General features: G+C 40.9%; 2 protein-coding genes across 2 annotated transcripts in view; one reads left to right on the top strand and one right to left on the bottom strand.

The window, feature by feature from the left end:
* Klhl14 (kelch like family member 14) overlaps nucleotides 1–10,457 on the bottom strand; it is a 99,977-nt gene extending 89,520 nt beyond the window's left edge. Inside the window, exon 1 of the mRNA XM_003474097.5 lies at nucleotides 9,508–10,457. Coding sequence (XP_003474145.1) covers nucleotides 9,508–10,457 — 950 coding nt within the window. The remainder of the gene's footprint in view (nucleotides 1–9,507) is intronic.
* A 354-nt stretch (nucleotides 10,458–10,811) lies between these two features.
* On the top strand, nucleotides 10,812–16,366 carry LOC106028558 (collagen alpha-1(I) chain-like). The gene is made up of 5 exons (XM_063232029.1): nucleotides 10,812–10,967; nucleotides 11,180–11,535; nucleotides 11,833–12,038; nucleotides 13,072–14,036; nucleotides 15,696–16,366. The coding sequence occupies exons 1-4, from the start codon at nucleotides 10,812–10,814 to the stop codon at nucleotides 13,089–13,091; spliced, it is 738 nt and encodes a 245-aa protein (XP_063088099.1). The 3' UTR covers nucleotides 13,092–14,036; nucleotides 15,696–16,366.
* Nucleotides 16,367–19,442: the final 3,076 nt, after the last annotated feature.

Genomic DNA, 19,442 nt, shown 5'->3' with positions numbered 1-19,442 from the left:
CACACACACACACACACACACATGTACACACACACACACACACACACACACACACACACACACCCCAAGCCATATTTTTCAACAATGCCTCTACGTTTCCTGGTACTCTTTCTTCTTGGATACTGATGCTTTCTCTCTTCCTCCTCCTCTCCATTTCACTGGCCTCGCCTGTCTTCAGAGGCACCTGAAGGCACATAAGGCAGGGAAGTGAAACCGACTGTAATTCTTCAGTTCACTTCTCTGCAGCCTCCAGTGAGCTCGTCTCCATACGGTGGCCCAGCTGAGCTCTGAGAAGTTCAGAGTCCCATGCGCAGGTGCAATTTAGCAACCAGCTCACAGGCACTCTGGGAGCAAATAAGCCCTGTGTGTGAATGTGGGAGGTTCTAGGAGCTAGCAGCATCAAGAGAAGTGGCTGAGTTCGAGCGCATGAGATTAAAAAGAATAACTCTTCTCTATGAAAGAAGGTTTTTATGCCTAAAGTGGCCACCATTCTCCCTTGGAAGGATTAAATATAAGTTGCTGAGAGTCATCAGAAATTCTAATTTTCCTACTTCTTGCTAACGCCCTTGATTTCGCCTTTGTATTTTTCAACTTCATTCTTCTTATTGTATAAGTCTCTGATTTTCTGCTGTCAGTGAAATCACAAATACGTCCCAGAATTTTCTGGATAGGCAAAAGTGCGTTGGAGTAAATTTTGCTTAATGCAATTTTAAAAAATAATAATGCATCAATTTTAAATCATGCTCTATATTTAGTTTTTAAAAAATTATCTTAGGGAATCCTTACCTGAACCCTGAAAAGTAGAACTATAATTATTTTTTTTTCAGAATGATAATTATTAACCCATCATACTGATACATGAAAAATGGAGCTTAGACATTCATGTAGCTTTAAGGTTTTAAAGGTAGCCATGTTTCCACAGTTGTATTATTTTTCAGGTTAACTAAAAAAGAAATTCTGAGTTTTCCACTACCAAGGCTGTCTCCGCAGTGGCTGACCTTTAGCAGGGCCTACAGCTTCCCCTGTGAGTCGGACAGTCCCGCAGCCAAGTCTCTGGCCGTGTACCTCTTTTTCAGTTCCTGGAAGATACTAAACTCTTTTCTGCCTGGGGTCTTTTGCAGGTGTTCTTCTCACAGCTTTGCCTCCCACAACTGCGCCCAGCCTTTCCCCAAGACCCGTTACCCTAGATAGCTCCTCTTTCAAGGTGCACCTTCCACTTTCTCTGCAGAGCAAATCTCTGCCCATTCAAGCAAGGTCACAGCCCTCTGCTATACATACCCATACGGGTCTCTGCCTATCGCGCTTCTCTCAGCTGCATATTGCCACTGTGATTAACTGGTGTCGTTTTTTATTTCTTACTGTTAACTACGTGAAGTTAGGAATGTGTCAATCTTAATTGACTCTTTGTCTTGAAACTCAGTATAAAGCTTGGTGCATTGCACAAGCCATTGCAAATTTGGGGATATTCACAGCATAACTTCTTGTTGGTGGTACTGTGTTATTCATTACCACAAGTTCCCACTGTGGGTGTGATATTCTCACAGGCATGAGTAAGAAGAGCTGTTAGAGGTTGTGAGTGCTTTGCTTCTTAGATTTGCTCAGATTCCACTGGAGGTTGACACAGAAGCAGTTACATTTTTACTTTTATTGTTGGTATGACACACTGTCATCCTTGAACTCTGACATCTCTGAAACTACATTACCTAGAATAAGAACAAAATTCTCCCCCAAAAATCTAATTTTGGTAATAGTTCTGTAATTACTGACCTGAATCTGATTAAGGGTGTAAAGTACCACGATTTACTAGGGGCTTTTTTGATTTTTGTGGAAGCATTTGTTCTTAATTCTGAGGGTTGACATTTTCCTTTTTAATGGAATTTTCTTAGTACCTCTGTAAATTCTATAAGACTGACTATGTAGCGATTTAAATATTCCTTACTTTGTCTTTATTTGACCAACCTAACTTTGTATTTATATTGACCTCCTAACTTCTCATCTCTAGAATTTTCTTAACCATCTTCTTTTATTGTTTGTTCTCTTTTCTAAGAAAATTTACCACTTAATTTTAAAATCTCTATTCTGTATTTCTTCATGCTTTCCTTGTAGCTTGTTTTTTAAAAAAATTTTCACACTTTCTTATGAGTTACTTTCTGTCTTTTCTTCACTACTGCAAACTTTCATAGTACCCTTCTGCTTTACTTCTAATATTGCAAACTCTTCTTTAAGCCTATTTCCATTGATTTCATTTGTTGATAGACAAATTGCTATTTACAATAAAATGCATATATTTACTCAAGTACATTTTAACTGATAATTCCTCCTTTAGTAACTTATCCTTTTGACTATAACAAAATACTGTTGCTTCCTTTTTAAAAAAAAAACACTAGTAATTCATTCATTGCCACATTTATGGAAGTAGTTAATAGAAAGGACATAGGAAATGAATGTATTTTCTGGAATTATATATAAATAATAGAGGCATAAATCTTTATGGCCTTACAATTGTTAAAGTGATTTTCTTGAAACAAAATGTAAACAGAATACATTTCCAGTGAGAGTAATCTTATTTTATGTTACTAAAATATATAGACATTTCATAATTCTGGCTTCTACCTGCTATATTTATCATCTGAAAGCATTACCACCATAGAAATGGTTCCATTGTCACAGGAACAAAGGTCATTTGGTACCTTCTACTCTCCAGTGCTCAGTAATCCAGGGAATAAAACTTCTGAGTCCAATGCAAGCTTTAAGGTTGAGTTTCATTTTTATAATTAATTAATTTTCATAGTTACACTGAAAGATCTTGTATTTATTGGTTTAACTGCATTAGCTCATTCTGCTTTTAGCAGTTCTATACCATAGTGACAAACCTCACTATTTAGCCACCTACTTTTAGAGCTAACAATTAAATGCGGTAACATACAGGGACAGAATTCTAACTTTGAACTGTATTCCTTTCACTATTCTTCATTAGTTTTATAGCTGGAAGAGTGAGAAGGTAGGGACTTTTCATCACCTCTATAAAACAAAAACATTGAAGGCGTTGATTAGAATTTGCTTTTTCAATAAGCTCTGAGTACAATCTGCCTTCACAATGAGAGGGTTAAGATGCCTAACACAGCTGGGGGTGGTGGCTCATTCCTGTAATCCCAGCATTCGGGAGGCTGAGGTGGGAGGATCTTGCGAGTTGGAGACCAGCCTGGGCTACAAAGTGAGCTCAGGGACAGCCTAAACTGCATGGCGAGACCCCGTCTCAAAAAAGACAAAAAAAAAAAAAAAAAAAAGATGCCCAACACAATGCTATTCAGATGAGATGACTGGACAAATAACTTATCTTCTTTGAACCTTGGATTTCTAATCCTTAAAGGGTCTGAAGGTTTCTGTAATATTGTGGACAACATGTCCATATGTCAATTCTTGGGGGGGGGTTCAGTTAGTGATAGCACTATTACTATCGATAATAGATACATATGTATATAATCATCTTTAAAACTACACCCACCATTTTTATTCCATTATAGCTTTGTAATTCCCACATACTTTGCCAAACCTACAGGGTCAGTCTCAATCATATGTAAGGTCAACAGCAATTCATACTGAACTCACATTTTTGGATAAAAGTCATTCATTGAATATTTTGGTTCCAAATATTCAGAGAAGTCAGTGTTAGTGAGGAGACACTGACATAAGAGAAGCCTACCTGAAACATGTGTATTTCTCTAAGGATACTCGCTTTAGAGAAGAAAGGGAAAGTCCACAGATAAACTCAATCCAGTTGATTAATTCAGGTGTCAGAAATTCTGACAACACATGCCCTTTGATCAATGTAGTTGGAAATATATAGGATGATATTTAGAAAAATAATGTTTCTATGCTCATTTGTATGCATATTAGTAAGCTGGACACATGCCTGTCAATCTCAGACAGCCATATGCTAAACACACCTGCTGATCTGACTTTCTAGGGAAAATCACTGAAACACCATATAAACAATATTTAAACCACATTTGAATAGTGGCCATTCTATATTAGGCAGTTCTTGATTTAGCATATTGAAAAATGGAGCAATTTATTCATTGTTTTATTAATTACTGTTAAGCTTCCTGGGATCACTACTAAAATTCTTAACTGTTATTGTACAAATTTGAAATTTTAATTTGGCATGGTAAGATCATTTTACTTGAATTGTATTCAAATGAAAGGAAAAAAATGAAATGAAGTTTTTTCTACAGAATGAGGTCAAAGTTTTTGTCTGTTTTATTGCTAAACCCACATTCCCAGAATGGGTTGGCAAACCATGACCCACCAAATAAATCCTGCCCAATTCACCTGTTTTCACAACAGCTTGAAAACCAAGAATAGTCTTTGGATGGTGGAAAGTCATCAAAAGAAGACTAATTTTCATGGCATATGTAAAGGTATATGCAATCTCAGTCCCTTAAATGAGGGTTGATTATATCACACTTACGCTTATTTCTCAACACACTGGCTGTGGGTGTTTTTACACCTGAAGTAGAGTGGAATAGTTTCATCTGAGACCTTTTAACCACAATGCTAAATAAATCACTACTTGTCATTTTATAGAAAAAAAAATTGGTAAGCCCTAGAACAGCACATGTTCTTGAATTCCTTTAAAGTCAGATCCATTGTTATTTGACCCTCACAACTTTTTTCCCAAAAACGAAGTCCACGTGTAACACTAAGGTCAATCACCATGTAGCCTAGCAAAGATGGAGTCACAGTAAAAGCAGCACTGTGTGTAAGAACACACTCAGTGCCTGGCTACTTGGGCTCAGCCAAGTAATCATGGGCACAGTGCTTAACTTCTCTGTGCATCTGTTATTTTGTTTCATTTGAAAAAGGTTATTCCTTAGGGCAGTTATGAAAATTTAAAAAAAAATGTCTTAAAGTGCTTAAGAATATCATCTGGTATATAATAATTGTTGTAAATAAGGTAACACATTTTTTACAGTGGTTTTTAACAAAACTCAGATATTTAAAAATTAGCTAAGTTAAGGAGTAAGCCCCAATGTGTTCATAAATTGAAAAAAAACACAACTATGAAATAAGATTTAAAAATGTTCGCTTAAGTCAGTAAGTTGTCTATGCCAATAAACTGCATTAATATCTACACTAATTGCCTTTTGATTGTAAGATATAGTTATTTGGCTCCCATACCTATGATATAATTTTGTAATCAATGATCCTGTTTCAGATAATAAACAAGTTGTATTCTGAATGGTTGAGTAATTTCTGATACAAAGTCTAACTACCTAACAACATATAATCTGAGGGTATCAAATTGATGTAAAGGGAAGTAACAAGAGAATGCATGGATACAAAATTAGTTTGCTTTGTTAAGGTTATTATTCAGTTCTTAGGAAGACAATCAATACAAAAATATTGTCCTACATTTAAAGAGACATTCTAAGCACCAAAGAAAGGAAAGCATTAAGAAATCTGATGGCTCCTTAATCATCACAAAACATTTTAGCAAATAGATGAGTACACCTGATTATAAATGGATTTTAACATTAATTTATGTAAAAATTTAAAATACAATATGTTTTTCTAGAAAATGAAATTTTCATATAGGAGCTTGTTATTTGCAAAATGTGATTTCCTTAAACTACATTTTGGAATAGAATTCTATGGAGAACTGAATAGCTGGTGTTTAAATGTTTAAAAAGATCATTTTCATGAATGTTTTTCTGCTACAGGTGTTTTCCTGTAGAAAGTTCAATGGATTTTTGCTTTGTACACTACTAACATAGATTTAATAATGTTTTGGTGAAGTGCATCACTTAATCTTTCCTATTTCATGATTTTAATTCATTGAACTTTTAGTAAGCATTTAAACTGCCACATTAGGTATGATGTACAGTGAAAAATGTAAAAAAAAGATGTTAATTATTTCTCTACAATTTGAGGTAGTTGGATCAATTATTAAATTATGCATTGAAATTTACTTATAGATATTAAAGAAACTTTTTATGCTACTTAAACTAAATTAGATTACTACGTCTTATACAGTAAGTTACTAACTTGCAACTCTATGTTCTAAGACTATAGTTTATCCTACAGATCTCATTAATTACTTTTTAATATATTAAGCATTACATATCAAATTACCTTATAAATTACAATTTTATGCTTTAGAAGATTTCAATATTGAGTTTTATAGAAACTTTAAAAAAATTAACATATTTCCTCTTCATAGTGTGAGTTTTATGCTTGTTATAATAAAAATAAAATAATCAAGAAACAACTTTGAAATATTTTAATTTTACCTACCAAAGTTCTGTAATCCTTTTTAAAAGTTAAAAAAATTAATTTATAGGTGAATTTGTCTGTCTGTCTATCTACCTAGATATAAATGGACATATTGGGTACAGTAAAATATTTTGCTATACATGTACATTATAGAATGATTAAATCAAGATAATCAATATATTAGTCACCTCACCTACACATCAGTTTTTATCTTTTGTGGTGAGAATGTTTAAAATCTAACCCTTTGCTGATTTTGGGATACATTATTGCTAACTATTACCACTGTGCTGTGTAATTAATTGATCAATAAAACTTATTCCTTGTAACTGAGACTCTTTAAACACTGTCAAGTCTTGCAACGTTTAATTGCTTATGTATGTATCTGAGTACAAAGTGACAAGTTTCTTATTTTATTTATTGTCCTAATTTTGTTAAAACAAAATATGAATATGAGTAGACATTAAGTAGCTAGAGCAAGATTTCAATTGATTGAAATATTTCCATAAAGATTTTATATTTGGGATGCTTTATTTTCCCAGAAAATAAAACTCTAAAGTGACTTAATAATCTTCAAAATCATATTTAATTCATCATTATTGTACCAATAGTTTTACTCTCCATAGATAATATATAGTTTTAAACAAGTAGATTCTTTGAAGTTCTTTGCTTATATTTGTACTGACTCCAACAGACTGGTCAATTTTAGTTTCCAATCTCCCTCTCTGAATTTGAGGAATGCTTTCATATTCAGACTTTAACTACAAGCATGTAAAAAGTAATAAACATAATGTTCATTCATTCATCTTCAGCAAAAGTGATATAATCTCAAAAACAATAGGTTACTACATTTATTTTCCTGTTAAACTTATGTAAAGCTGAGAAAACATTTTTATATTATGCTGATGCTATAATAAATGGATTCATTTAATACTATTGATTTACAACTTGCTGTATTTTTTTCTACATTAAAGTTAAGATCTGGATGGTTAGTTTTGCATTCTCCCTGTGAATTAAAAGTAGAATAATTTGATTAGCCCTTAAGATTTGAAATGTTACAGTTGCTAATAATGTAACAAAATCTAAATTATATTAATTTTGAAATTAACAATAGGTTCACATGAACTATTTTATTTTCTGTATTTTCTTCTTTTAAAGGAGAATGCAGTTTTCTTCCTACCACAGAAGTATCAGATTCCTGCAGCATCCATGACACTTGTAAGCATTTAGTGGTCAGATTCCACTACATATTCTTCAAATGATGTGGGCCAGTGAAGCTGGAAGGTGTCTCATGGAGCCAGGGAGCCTGGTATCTCAGCCATCCACCAGACAGAGCCAGTGGGCCCCAGCTGGTGTGCTGAATCCAGAGGAAGGCAGGAAATAGATTTTGTATTTTGAAAGTCTACTTTCTCACACTGAATCCTGGGACACCCAGATAAAAGCAGATTGAGGGCTCCAGAAATTATTGTGTTATATTTATAAAGCTCATCTGCCCAAATTATTCTAGGAGAAGTCGTCTTAATTTCATTATCTCTCTGGGTTTCTGAATTTACATTAAAAAAATACACAAAACCTGTCTGTTCAAGATTGTAACTGTAGTCTGAATCCTTGGATGATAGATGTATGATAGACGCTAAATGTTGTATATTTGTAGGTGCTTTAAAAATGATAAAAATTAAAATAACAGAATGTTAATCACCAAAGCCCACTGACGGCTAATGACAGCCCACCACACGGAGCTTGTCATTTTGATCTTTGGGTAGTCTGAGAAACTTAAAAAATGAACACAGTTTTCATGCCTTGTTTTCAAGTTGGACTCCTGTGTTGGGGGTTCAAATTCAAGTGGATCTGGGATTCTAAATCCTGCTAGCATCTTACTGTCATCTTCTGACACCACAAGACATTAGTTCTCTCTCACAGATATTAGAAAAATCAACTTGTGGGGTTTCTTATAAGTTCAAGTTCCTTATCCCTCCTGCTGACATCATGCTTCCTCAGCCATAGATAGTATCTTCCATTCTGCAAAACTTCAGTTACCCAAGTCTGTGTAAATACCATGAAAAAAACTTTGACTTTTCCATTTAATACCTTTTAAGACTGCACAAAGTAGATTTAGGCACTAGCCTGCCTGAAAACATGCCATGACAAATTTGAAATCATCCACTTTCCTAATGTACCACTTGGATGGTTGTGGCTGGAGTAGCCTAACATCTGGAATCATGGTGCTTTTATCATGAGAAACTGAGAGGATACTGTTTCTTTTTTCTAAAAAGAGAAAGAAACCTTTTGCTAGGGCTCATTAAAAAGAATTTAAAAATTGGAGCCTATAAAACATGACTGTCAATTCTTACAGTCTTCTCATCACAGTAGCATTTTAAAAAGGCATCCTTCCCCTTTTTGACATGAAATTCTATTAGCCACATATCCTAAATAGCAACACCAGCATCAACAACTCTTAAGTCCTTTGTGACTTGGAGACAAGCTCCAGTCCACTAGGAAGGAGATTCCCCACTCCTAATTTTCAACTACACACCTCTTTGACATGGAAATGAATGGGAAGATTCACCCACCACCCTGAGATCTTTTGCTCTACTGTCCCTTAAAAAGTAAGAAGGAAAGGTTTTCTGCAAGATGGAAAAGTTTGTGTGGCCACAGCAAGCCAGCATTTCCAATTGCAGTCCTGGAGTTCCAACCTCCAAAGGGAGCCGGCCTCAATCAGGACAACAAAACAAAACAAACACACAACAAACGCAACTGGAGTGTGTGCTGGAGTATGAAAGCTCGTCTCTGCCAGCATCCCCTGGGCACTTCTACTGGCCCAAGGCAGGAAAGAGGAAGGATAGAGTCTTATTACAGAATCCTTTTCTTGAAGCAAGCCCACCGCGAGACTGGGAAGCAGGGGTAGGACAGAAAGGCTTCCAAAGCTGCACTTCTCAGGTCTCTGGCCTTTGGCCCCACCTGCCTGTCAATTTCAGTCTGAGCCCTCAGCTCTGGGCGGGTGAAGAAGCCGGGCTCATTCGCACTCAAGGATGCCGTTAGACCAGTTCCCTACTGACCTTTCAGGCACTCTGAAATCAACTTTTCTCCATGTCCTCTGAATTGTTTGTATTTGTTTCCAGCCTGTGGGAGCCTCCTCCCCAGCCCAACCTTCTCCCTGCTCCTCTCTGCCCCCTCCCCCTCCCTCTGGCCTCTCGGTCTACCCCCCACCCCGCCCTCCTCTTTGTTGTCTCTTACCTGCTGGCCAGGCTCTGCCTGCAGTGCTGCCTGAAGGGCATCAGGTGGTAGTTCATGGCGTCCAGCAGCAGCTTCTGGCAAACAGGGTCTGTGCGCATGAAATCCACCGACTGGACCCGCTCCACCAGCTCTGGGGCCGGGATGAGCGCGAAGCGGAGGCGCTTCATGAGGTCGGGCGCGTACTGCATGCGGGTCTCCCGGTCGTGCTCCAGCCACAGCACGGACATCTGGAAGAGCGCCAGCTCCGACTCCACCGGGGGCGGCAGCGAGTCCAGCAGGGCGCGCATCTCCTCGAAGTTGAGGAGCAGCACATCCTCCACCAGGTACTTGTTGGCCAGCTTCTTGGTCTCCTCCAGGCCGTGCAGCGCGGCTATCTTGCACACCTGCTTGTAGTTCTGCACAGAGATCTGGTCGTTGAGGAACTGCACACAGAGCTTGGTAACCTGGGGGATGTGCAGGATCTTGCTGACCGACAGCACCTCCTCCACCGTGTCCAGGGAGAGGGTCACGTTGGCCGTGTAGAGGTACTCCAGCACCAGGCGCAGCCCGATGGACGAGCAGCCCTGCAGCACCAGGTTGTTGATGGCCCTGGGACTGGTCAGCAGCTTGTCGTCGGGGGAGGAGGAGGGAGTCCCGGGCTCCTCCTGCGGCGGCGGCGGTGGCTGCTGGGTGGACTGCGGCTGCGATGTGGGCTGCTGTTGGTCCTTGGGGGCCCCCAGGCCGTCCTGGCCGCCGACCCCTCCCCCGAGAGGGGGGTGGCTGGAGAAGAGCGATCGGAAGTACTGCGAGCAGGAGGCCAGCACGGCCTTGTGGCAGTGGAACTGCTGGCCCTGAGCCGTCAGGGTCACGTCGCAAAACAGCTGCTTCCTCCACAGCAGGTTGAGGCCGTGCAGCAGGTTGTCGCTGTGGCTGGGGTCGAAGGTGGAGGTCCTGTCCCCGGATCTGGACATGGCGAGCAGACTCGGCGCACCTGGCTTTAAACCCTCCTCCAACCTGGCAGACAGGGCTGGGGGATGGGAAGGGGAGCGAGGTGGCGGAGGGGTGGGGTGTGGTCAGTGTGGGGAAGGGTGTGAAGGGAGGGGGAGGGCAAAGAACAACAATCAAGGCTCCGCTTGGCCCCCTCCCGGCGCTCTGGGGACCCCGACCCTAAAGCATCCACGGTCTGGGGTCTGGGCGCCCGTCTGCGGCTCTCTCCCTCCCACACACTTGTCCCTCACTTTCCTAAAACCGCCCCGGCTCGGCTTTCGGCAGCGACGACGGCCAAGTTGCAGCTGAGGCCGAGGACACCTCGTGAGCTCTTGTCCATGCCGGGCCAGAGGAAGGGAAAGGCCGGGAGTCGGGGACGCGGGCGCCCGGAGAGCGCAGAGGCGACCGACGGCGGTTCCGGCTCAACTCTTGCTGGAAGCTGTGCGTTTTGTAGTTGGCCCGGTTTCTTTCTTTTTTTTGGGGGGGGGGGACTGGTAGGAAAAAGGGCCAGACGGGGACGCGGGTGGGGGGATTCTTGGCTCTCCAGAGCAGGAGCCCCTTGGGTTATCCGCGCTGCCCCGAGAACTCCTAGGCTAACAGTCTGAGGCTGGAGATAAAGCCCTTTCTTCTCCCGGGAAAGTGCAGCGGAGCGCGGTGAGGACGGCGGCGGACCGGCAGAGGCGGGAGCTGTGCTTATCAATTCTAGCTCATTTCCCTCACCCGCCGCTGCCCGCTTCCCTGCTTCGCAAACTCCAGGCTTCCCCGTCACCACTCAGTTTTGCTAATTTCCAGAGACGCCTTTAAACCTGGCAGGAGAGTCCTCCCACCCCGCTCCGTCACCCCCGGGTCCCCCACCCTCGCCTCCCGCTGCGCCCCGCGCGGAGTTCTGACCCCGTCTCCCCGGGGTGCGGCGGGGCGGCCCCGAGGACCGGGGGAAGTGGGGCCGCTCGGTGGGTGCAGCGCCGGAGCCGAGGCCCGGAGGGACTGGCGTGCACGGTTCTCCCTGCCGGCCGCGGGCGCCGTCGCTGAACTCCGGGAACTACCAGAAGTTCAAGTTTGCAGGCAGGTGCTGGGGAGGGGGCTGCCCGACGATCCCGGTGCAGCGCCCAGCGGGGGTCAGCGGCTCGCCGCCCCGCCCCGGGGCGGTCACCGCAGCTCCCCCCGAGTCCCTGGGCCCCGCTCCCCAGCCCCCCACTCGGGTACCCCACACCCCCGGCCTTGGAACTACTTCTGCGAAGTCTGAGCCGCCCGCGCCTAGGAGGAGGAGGAGGAGGAGGAGGAGGAGGAGGAGGAGGGTGGGGTGGGGAGGCCAGGCGAGGTCTACCCGCCCGGTCCGTAACCTGTGATTGCACCTTCCAGGACGCAGCGGAAAGGGACCCTCCGCCCGCATCCCGCCGGCCCGCCCGGGGGAGCCGCCGCCCGGCTCCGAGGGATCCCGCCGGACCTGCCCCTTCCTTCCTCCCTCTGCGGCTCACTCTGCCCTGCTGGCCGCCGGTCCTGGATCGCCGGCTTCCCATTTCCGCCGGACCCGGCTCCTCTCCACTCACTTTACCATCCCGTGCCAGGTGGACCCAACCTCCCTCGCGCTCCCTCCCCCGGCGGCACCCCCATCCCCGCCCCCCAAGCTCGGGCTGCCGGAAACATCCGAGTCTCCCTGGAAGTGGCCCTGGTCATACCTCTGTCGCGCTCTTCCCGCTTCGTTGTCTCGCCCCCCCCCCCCCCCCCGTCTTCCAATTCTCCTTCCTTCTTGTTCTCCTCCTTTGCCCCCCCCCCGTCTGCTTATTTCTTGCAATAGGAGTTTTATTCTTTACAACCTTTGCCACATAACTGCCCCCCACCCCTTTCAAAGACTCCCTCCCCCCTCCAACAACCCAAAAGACAACAAAAATACACACAAGGCAGACAACAAGGCCAGAAACTTACCTGCTGTCAACCAGCTGCAAAGTCAAGGCTCACTTAAGCTCCCCCCAAAAAATCAATTGTCCTTCCTTTTAAAAGGTTTGCTCTCTCCTTGGGGGGGGGGCACCTTTTGGTTCCCAACTCCAGGCAATCACTCTTTACAATTTATTTTGTCGTACATCATTTGATCACCATGAATTAGCAACAACAAGAAAATGTAGGAGAGGGAGAAAAGAGAGAAAGAGAGAAGGAGAGAGAGAGAGAGAGGAGAGAGAGAGAGGGAGAGAGAGAGGGAGCAGAGCTTTCTGCAAGAGAAGAAGAAGAAAAAATGTACGTGTGACAAATTATGCTACCAAGAAACAACACATCATTATCCTTGGGCCTGGGGCTCAGTGAGTCGTAACGAGAGTAATAGGAAATCCACGGTTGGGGAGAGAAACGGTCGTGCTTGGCCAGTAGAGAGAGACCATACAGGGGGATGGATGCTGGAGAGACTCGCAAAATTATGGCTCAAGGCTATTGTAAAAATTGTCGAGCGTAAATGACTGCGATTTCAAACATCTTTGGAAGAAAGAAGGGGAAAAAGCGAGCCCCCCTCCCTCCCTCTCCCTCTCTCTCCCTCTCTTCTCTTCTCTCTATAAAGAACCGTCAAGTTTTAGTGCGCATTGCTAATTAGTCAATTTCTCTCTGCCTTCACAGGCTGGCGACTTCGCTGCTGAGCTGAAACTGCTAATTTCTGTGACCAGCTTTTTTCTTAGCTGTGATCTGGATGAATGAGTAGCTGTCTCACAGAGATGACAAAAATAAACTCTAATCCCCCCCAAAATTTCCACTACATCTTTCTCATGCATAGATTTATGATCTTCAAGCGCTCTGTGCAATATGCAAACTTTTTTTTGTGTCTGTATATCTGCTGTTGTTTCCAGATTTCACTACATTGGTATGCTGCTTTCCCTTCCGCCCCCCTTCCCCCTCACACCAGGAGATGCAGAAACTGTCTGATCTCAAAGTGTGCTCAGATGCCACTTTATCCTGTCTTGGTATTTGGGGTTTGGGGTTACCTTTGGGGCTTAAGTGTGCAGACTGGGGGTGGGGGAGGTAGAGCTGATAGGCAGAAGGAGGAGGACAGTCCTTGGCTTCACATTTGTTTCCTTGCACTATTCAAGCTTCATGGTCTTGTTTAGAGACATTTTATCTATCATTTTGCCTGGTTGAAACAAACGAACAAACACCTTTGGAGTTCTCTGCCAGCTCATCAACAGAGAAGAATTCAGAAATCACATTTTTTAGGTTGAAAGATTATCAGATTGTCAGATTTGTATTTCAATTACGAGTGAGTCCTTGATTTACAGGAGCTGGAATCAAGTTCCTGGAAACCCAGCTGCGATTTTACAAATGTAACCTTTCAACTTTGGAGTCCACCTGAAATAGAAGGGCAATCACAGAGTGTTCACATTTTGACTCTGCTTAGCATGCGAAATGGACCTCAGCGTGTTTCTGGGATTTTAGCTGTGCCAGAGATTCATGTGCATTTTGGTAGAGGACATGTTCTCCAGACTTATCTCATGATGTATTATGCCCTTACATTTATAGCCCTGCATTTCAGTTGTCACTGGGGCTTGGAGGTGTCCAAGAAAGGGAGAAAAGAAAGCAGAAAAAGAAAGGTATGCCCTTGAATAAAACAAACATGAAGAAAGCTGGACACGAGTTAAATTAGGTTTTGTTTGCTATTTAATATGTTACTATGGTTCATTCTAATTTACCAGTGCTTTGATTAGTGAGCTTCTTGAAACACACATCAACGTACCCCCAAAAGGCTGTCCTTTTACCTTCCCCTTTGATTTATGAGAGATGGAAAGACACCTGCATAAAGGGGGGGGGGCTGAAAATTCTGAGGTTCAGAAACAGGGACTTCCCCATCTAGAATAAGCATCACATGCATATGGAATACTTATTTTCAAGTAAGTAAGGAAGGATCCAGCTGAAGGATTTACCCCCTCACAAAGGCCCTTTTCTGTTAAGGTCTTAGATTATCAAAGAGTAAGATTTCCTTACTCAGATGCTGTTGACATGCATATTCATGTTTGTAACAAAAAAGCCCCAATATGTAGTAAAAGAAAACATTTTGTCATGTTTTTGTTTAGAGCAGGAGGAAGAAAGGTTATCCAAATGTCCTGGTCCTATTATTTACTTTTATTTTTACTTTTTCTTTTTTGAATTGCCTTATGGGGTCTTGAACAGCAAGACCATGGCTGTAAGATAATGTTTTTGGGGGGTTCTGGGTCATTAGCAATTAAAGCTATCAAGTAAGGATGTGGAGTGCCACCAAATTCTCATACATATAAAGTGGTATTTTTACATTATGCTTTTCATGTTGATCTTTTCTGAACTTCCAATTATTTGCAACTAAATCCAAAGGTTAATACTGTAGTAGTGATCACTTAAGTTACTGTCGTCTTTCCATTTTGATCATTAAAGAGTTAAAGTATATTTTGTAGGCCTCAAAATATTTTAGTTTTTAATTTCTTTTTTTGCTGATAGAATATACTGGCCACTAATTGCTAGATTACTAGATTATTCCTCCTAACCAATACAAAAGCCATATTTCCAAAATTTCAATCACCATAATTTTAATGTTTATTTAACAAGTAGGTGGGAAGGGTATGGAGTAGGGTTGGAGGCTTGCAATTCTAAAACAGATGTAAAAATGAAGTAAATTCCTCTGTTTTCTTTTTCATTTTAAAGTTACCCTACTTGATAAGTAACCCTACTTGTTAAGTTGTATCACTTAACATTTCAGGGAAAGAAACTATAATTACGATTATCTTGTAAGCAATTAAAAAATAATATCGATAATAAAACAATTCCTTCACAATCTGTGCATAAACTAGCATTATACATCATGTAAATCTCACACCTCCAGTATCTTGCACTGGCTTCGGCTGAAATTATTGCAGAACTCACAAATGCTACAACACTATTTACTATAAATCCCGTTATGAAAGATTCAATTTGCGGCAATCAGATGCTAGCTACTAAGCGATTGTAAGTATTTGATTTTTATCCTACTTCACTGTTCAACGTACAGAAATTGCATCTGTGTGTTTGATCTGTCCTGCTGAGCACTATCAGCAGCTTGCATCTCTGCCACTATTGTTTTTAAAATGGCAGGAAGGACGACACTAGTCAAGAGCACTCAGCAGGATGGATTTCACATGGCAGAAGGGAAGCCAGAATTATCTTTGAGGAAAAAAAATATATGTATATGTATACATACACAATCATATAGTCATCTAATTCAAGTAATCCTCATACTTTGACAGAATTATCAAAATTATTCATCGGTGAATCTGCATTTAAACTACGCATGGTGGAAAGATTCTGAAGCTATCACCACCGAGCAGACCAGTAGAGCTGCCATTAGCACCGAGCGGTCTTGTCAGCCTTAAACGTGGCAGAGATCCAGGGATATCAATGGCTCCAGGTGCTCCTGACCCTCTCCTGGACTGGATGAATTGAAGATTATCTTTAGTGCAATTCTAGAAGTGTTTTGTGGCTTAACATGTAGGAGTAGCCACACTGAAACTTTATTTTCCTCACTCTTGACTTTTCTGATTCAGATTTGTGAGTCATCACTGAATTGTATAAACATCAGAGCCTGGCCTCCCTGCATTTCTTTTAGTTAGTGAATGTTACTGACATGTGGGCTGACCTTTAAGATTGCTGTCATTGTGGAATGGTTAGATAAAGGGATCATTCCTTTTATAGACGGAATGAAACCGAGTGACAAAGCATCACATAGTTTTCTCTATGTCAGAGACTGGCAAAATCCAGATACGATTAAAGAGATTTTAGTTTTTTGTTTTGTTTTGTTTTGAATCTTGGATAGATGTGACCAGAGATATCGCATAGTTATCAGCATCAAGCTTATTAAAGAGCAAACTTGAAATAACAATAAAAGACAAGAAATTGTTCTATTGGTTAACAATCAAAAGCAAATGGTTTATTATTGCTGTGTGGTCAACTCCAACTTCTTGGCCTTGACCTCCGAGCATTTCAGGTTCCTAGGATGCAGTTCGAGCTCCCTGGGCAGCTTGCTGTTAGCTGGTCTCTGGATATGCCCACTTGTATGTGACAGGAGCTGAGCTAATCTTGCCTTTTTATGAGAGATCTTGGTTCTCCACCCACATAAACCTCATCTGTCTCTCAAGAGTAAACTCGTATTTCCTCCTACTATGAAACTTTGGCAGGCAACTTTAAAAAGGATAATAGCTGCTTTTGCTTATTGTGCCCATTACTTGCATGATGGGCACTATTCTAAGACCTTCAGAAGTTTCCTTAATTTGCTGACCAATCCCTTGGGAAGGAATGATTAATGGCACATATGACCCTACCTCTCCACCGTCCAGGTAGTTCTGATTTTTCCTGTTTAAAATGGAATCTACTCTTTAAATGTGAACTGTCCATGTAACTTAGACCATAGAACATGCCAGAAGTGTCGTTGTGCCAGTTTTGAATCTAAAGTTTAAGAGGCCTCATAGTCTTTAATTCTCCAAGTTCAACTACTTTGGAATACTACTGCCAGCTGCCACGTGAAAAAGTCCATGCAAGCTCAGTGAAGATAAATGCCACATGGACCAGGGATTCTCCAGCTCATCTGGGAGCTGAGCTCAGATGTCCGAATGAGCCAGGATGAGACAGGAGACCCAAGGTAGATCATATTGCTTACTTACGAAGTCCTGAGCTAAATAAATAGCTTCAGTTTTGTATTATTAGTTTTTTTGGGGGGAGGTGGTTTGTACCAATTAATTGAAAAGAAAGTTACTATTATAATTTTACTGATAGGCAAATGCAATACAGAGAAATCAGATAAAATTTTCATAATCACACAGCTTTTCAAAGGTATAGTTGAGATTTAGACTAAGAGCTTAACACCGGAGAGTAGCCATTCTACCGTACTGGCAACTGCTTCCCATTAACATTCATTCATTCATTCATTCACTCATGTATTATATTAAGTATCTATTATATACCAAACAACATGCTAAATATTGAGAGTCCAATAACAATTCAAATTAATTACTTGTTCTCAAGGGGCTAACATTCTAGTGGAAAAGTTGAGTAGCTAAATTAGACATTAGCAAGTGAATAATTACAATTGAAAATTGCTCTAATAAGTGGGTATATAAGGAAGTCCTAGAGCAGAGAAAAACAGATACCTAAGTTCCTCATAGTACTTATTATTTGTAACACTCTTTTGACACTTACGACTTACTGCCTTGTTAGTTGCTTATTTAAGGAAATCTGCTTTGTTCTTACAGCTTGATTGTAAACTTCTACAGAGGAAAACCTTTTGCTCGGTTAAAACCTTCCATCAAACAGCTCGGCACCTTGTTGGTAGTTGTTATTCAGTAAGTTTATTGATGAATGATTGAATGTTAAATTTTCAAATTGACCAGAGAAACAGCAGAAAGAATGAGGGGAAGCATTTCAGAATTAGAGACTACTTTGAGCATTTAACCAACGTGATGCGAGGCAGTCCCAGATGACCCTGAGCTACTGCTTTATGGTTAAGAAAATCTTGATAATTTTTTAAATTTATTGCTCACAGCACATAGAGAAGAACTTGATGGGATCTTACTGAGCACTTCTCAAATCCTTCACTTATGACAACTGCCATCCAGGAAAACTCTGAAAATTTAGGGAGTAATTACTCTTATGCAACTATTAATTAAACTATTAAAGAAAGATACCACAGTTATATGATTCTGAGCACCAATATTGGAAATGGACATTCAAGTTTTGAATCCTGATCGTATAACTTTCCATTTTGTGTGACCTTGGCAAGTAACTTCTGTCTCCCCACATTCCTCATCTGAGAATGGGATAATTGTAGCATTTACCCCAAAGGTCCTCAGGGTGTTAAATTCCTATAAATGTGTACAAACTGCCCAGAACCATGTCAGACATCATAGTGAATGCTATGTGAATGATTGTTAATAAAAAATAAACAGACATAGCTACAGAATTCTCTTTTCAGTTTTCCCTTTGTTTCTTCTTTTTTGAAGACAATGCTAAATGCTCAACAATTGCTAGATAGATGAAATTATAAAATCTATTTCCTTTGGGGTTGCAGTAATTTATAATGTTGTTAAAAGGCAACTAATTGCTTAACCAAAAGTACCACTGTTTTTGACTTTTCTTTTTAAATGTTATGTTTTGTTTAGTTTACTTATAATTTTGGAGACAATCACAATGATGTTTCATGTATATGTCTTAAGTATTGATTTTTTAAAAATAAGGATGTTTATTATAAATATAGGTTGGACTCTGAAAAGCAGATTTTTGTCAGTTTGCCTTATGACAATGATTTGGATGAAAGAGATGTTGCACGTTGATGTCTGTCTCTGATGTTACTTGTGACTCTAGGCAAGTCTCTAGCTTTTCTTTCTCAAGTCCCAGTTTTGTTGTATTTGGAGAGAGACAGTATTCCTTAATTTCAGTACTGTAAAGGGGTGCATTGAGGAGAAGTGACTAGAATAAATGTTCCCTAAAGTACAGTTGAGAACTTTTCTAGTGACTTGAGGAATATGTTGAAGGTTTAGGCAGGAGAGGAAGGGAGAATGTATTCCTCTCTTGAAAATAGCCCAAAGGCATGGAGACAGAAGTACTTACCTACTTATCTTCGTGAAAGTAGTTAAACAAAAACAACAAAAATGTGAACACATTTTGAGTATAGTGACAGTACTGTGTATTCAGAAATTATTTTACATACATCAAAAGATTTTTTTTTTTTTTTTTTGGTCTTTTTCTTTTTCTTGGACCGGGGATCGAACTCATGACCACACACTTGCAAGGCAGGCGCTTATGCCGCTGAGCTAAATACCCAGCCCCAAAAGTCTTTGTTTTTCAATTAAATTTTATGGGAGATTATTTCTTCTACTCTAGAAATGCCATATTCTGAATGCTCATTGAAGATAATCATGGACTCTCCCTATAAGCCAGACAATGCATTCTTATCACAAAGAATTTTTATCTACATTTGCAAATTATTCTAATCATATTTCCAC

This window comes from Cavia porcellus, unplaced genomic scaffold, assembly GCF_034190915.1.
Source record: "Cavia porcellus strain 051 isolate PalLab524CR breed Dunkin Hartley unplaced genomic scaffold, mCavPor4.1 scaffold_20, whole genome shotgun sequence".
NCBI lineage: Eukaryota > Metazoa > Chordata > Mammalia > Rodentia > Caviidae > Cavia > Cavia porcellus.
This window is presented reverse-complemented; position numbering and strand designations above follow the sequence as displayed.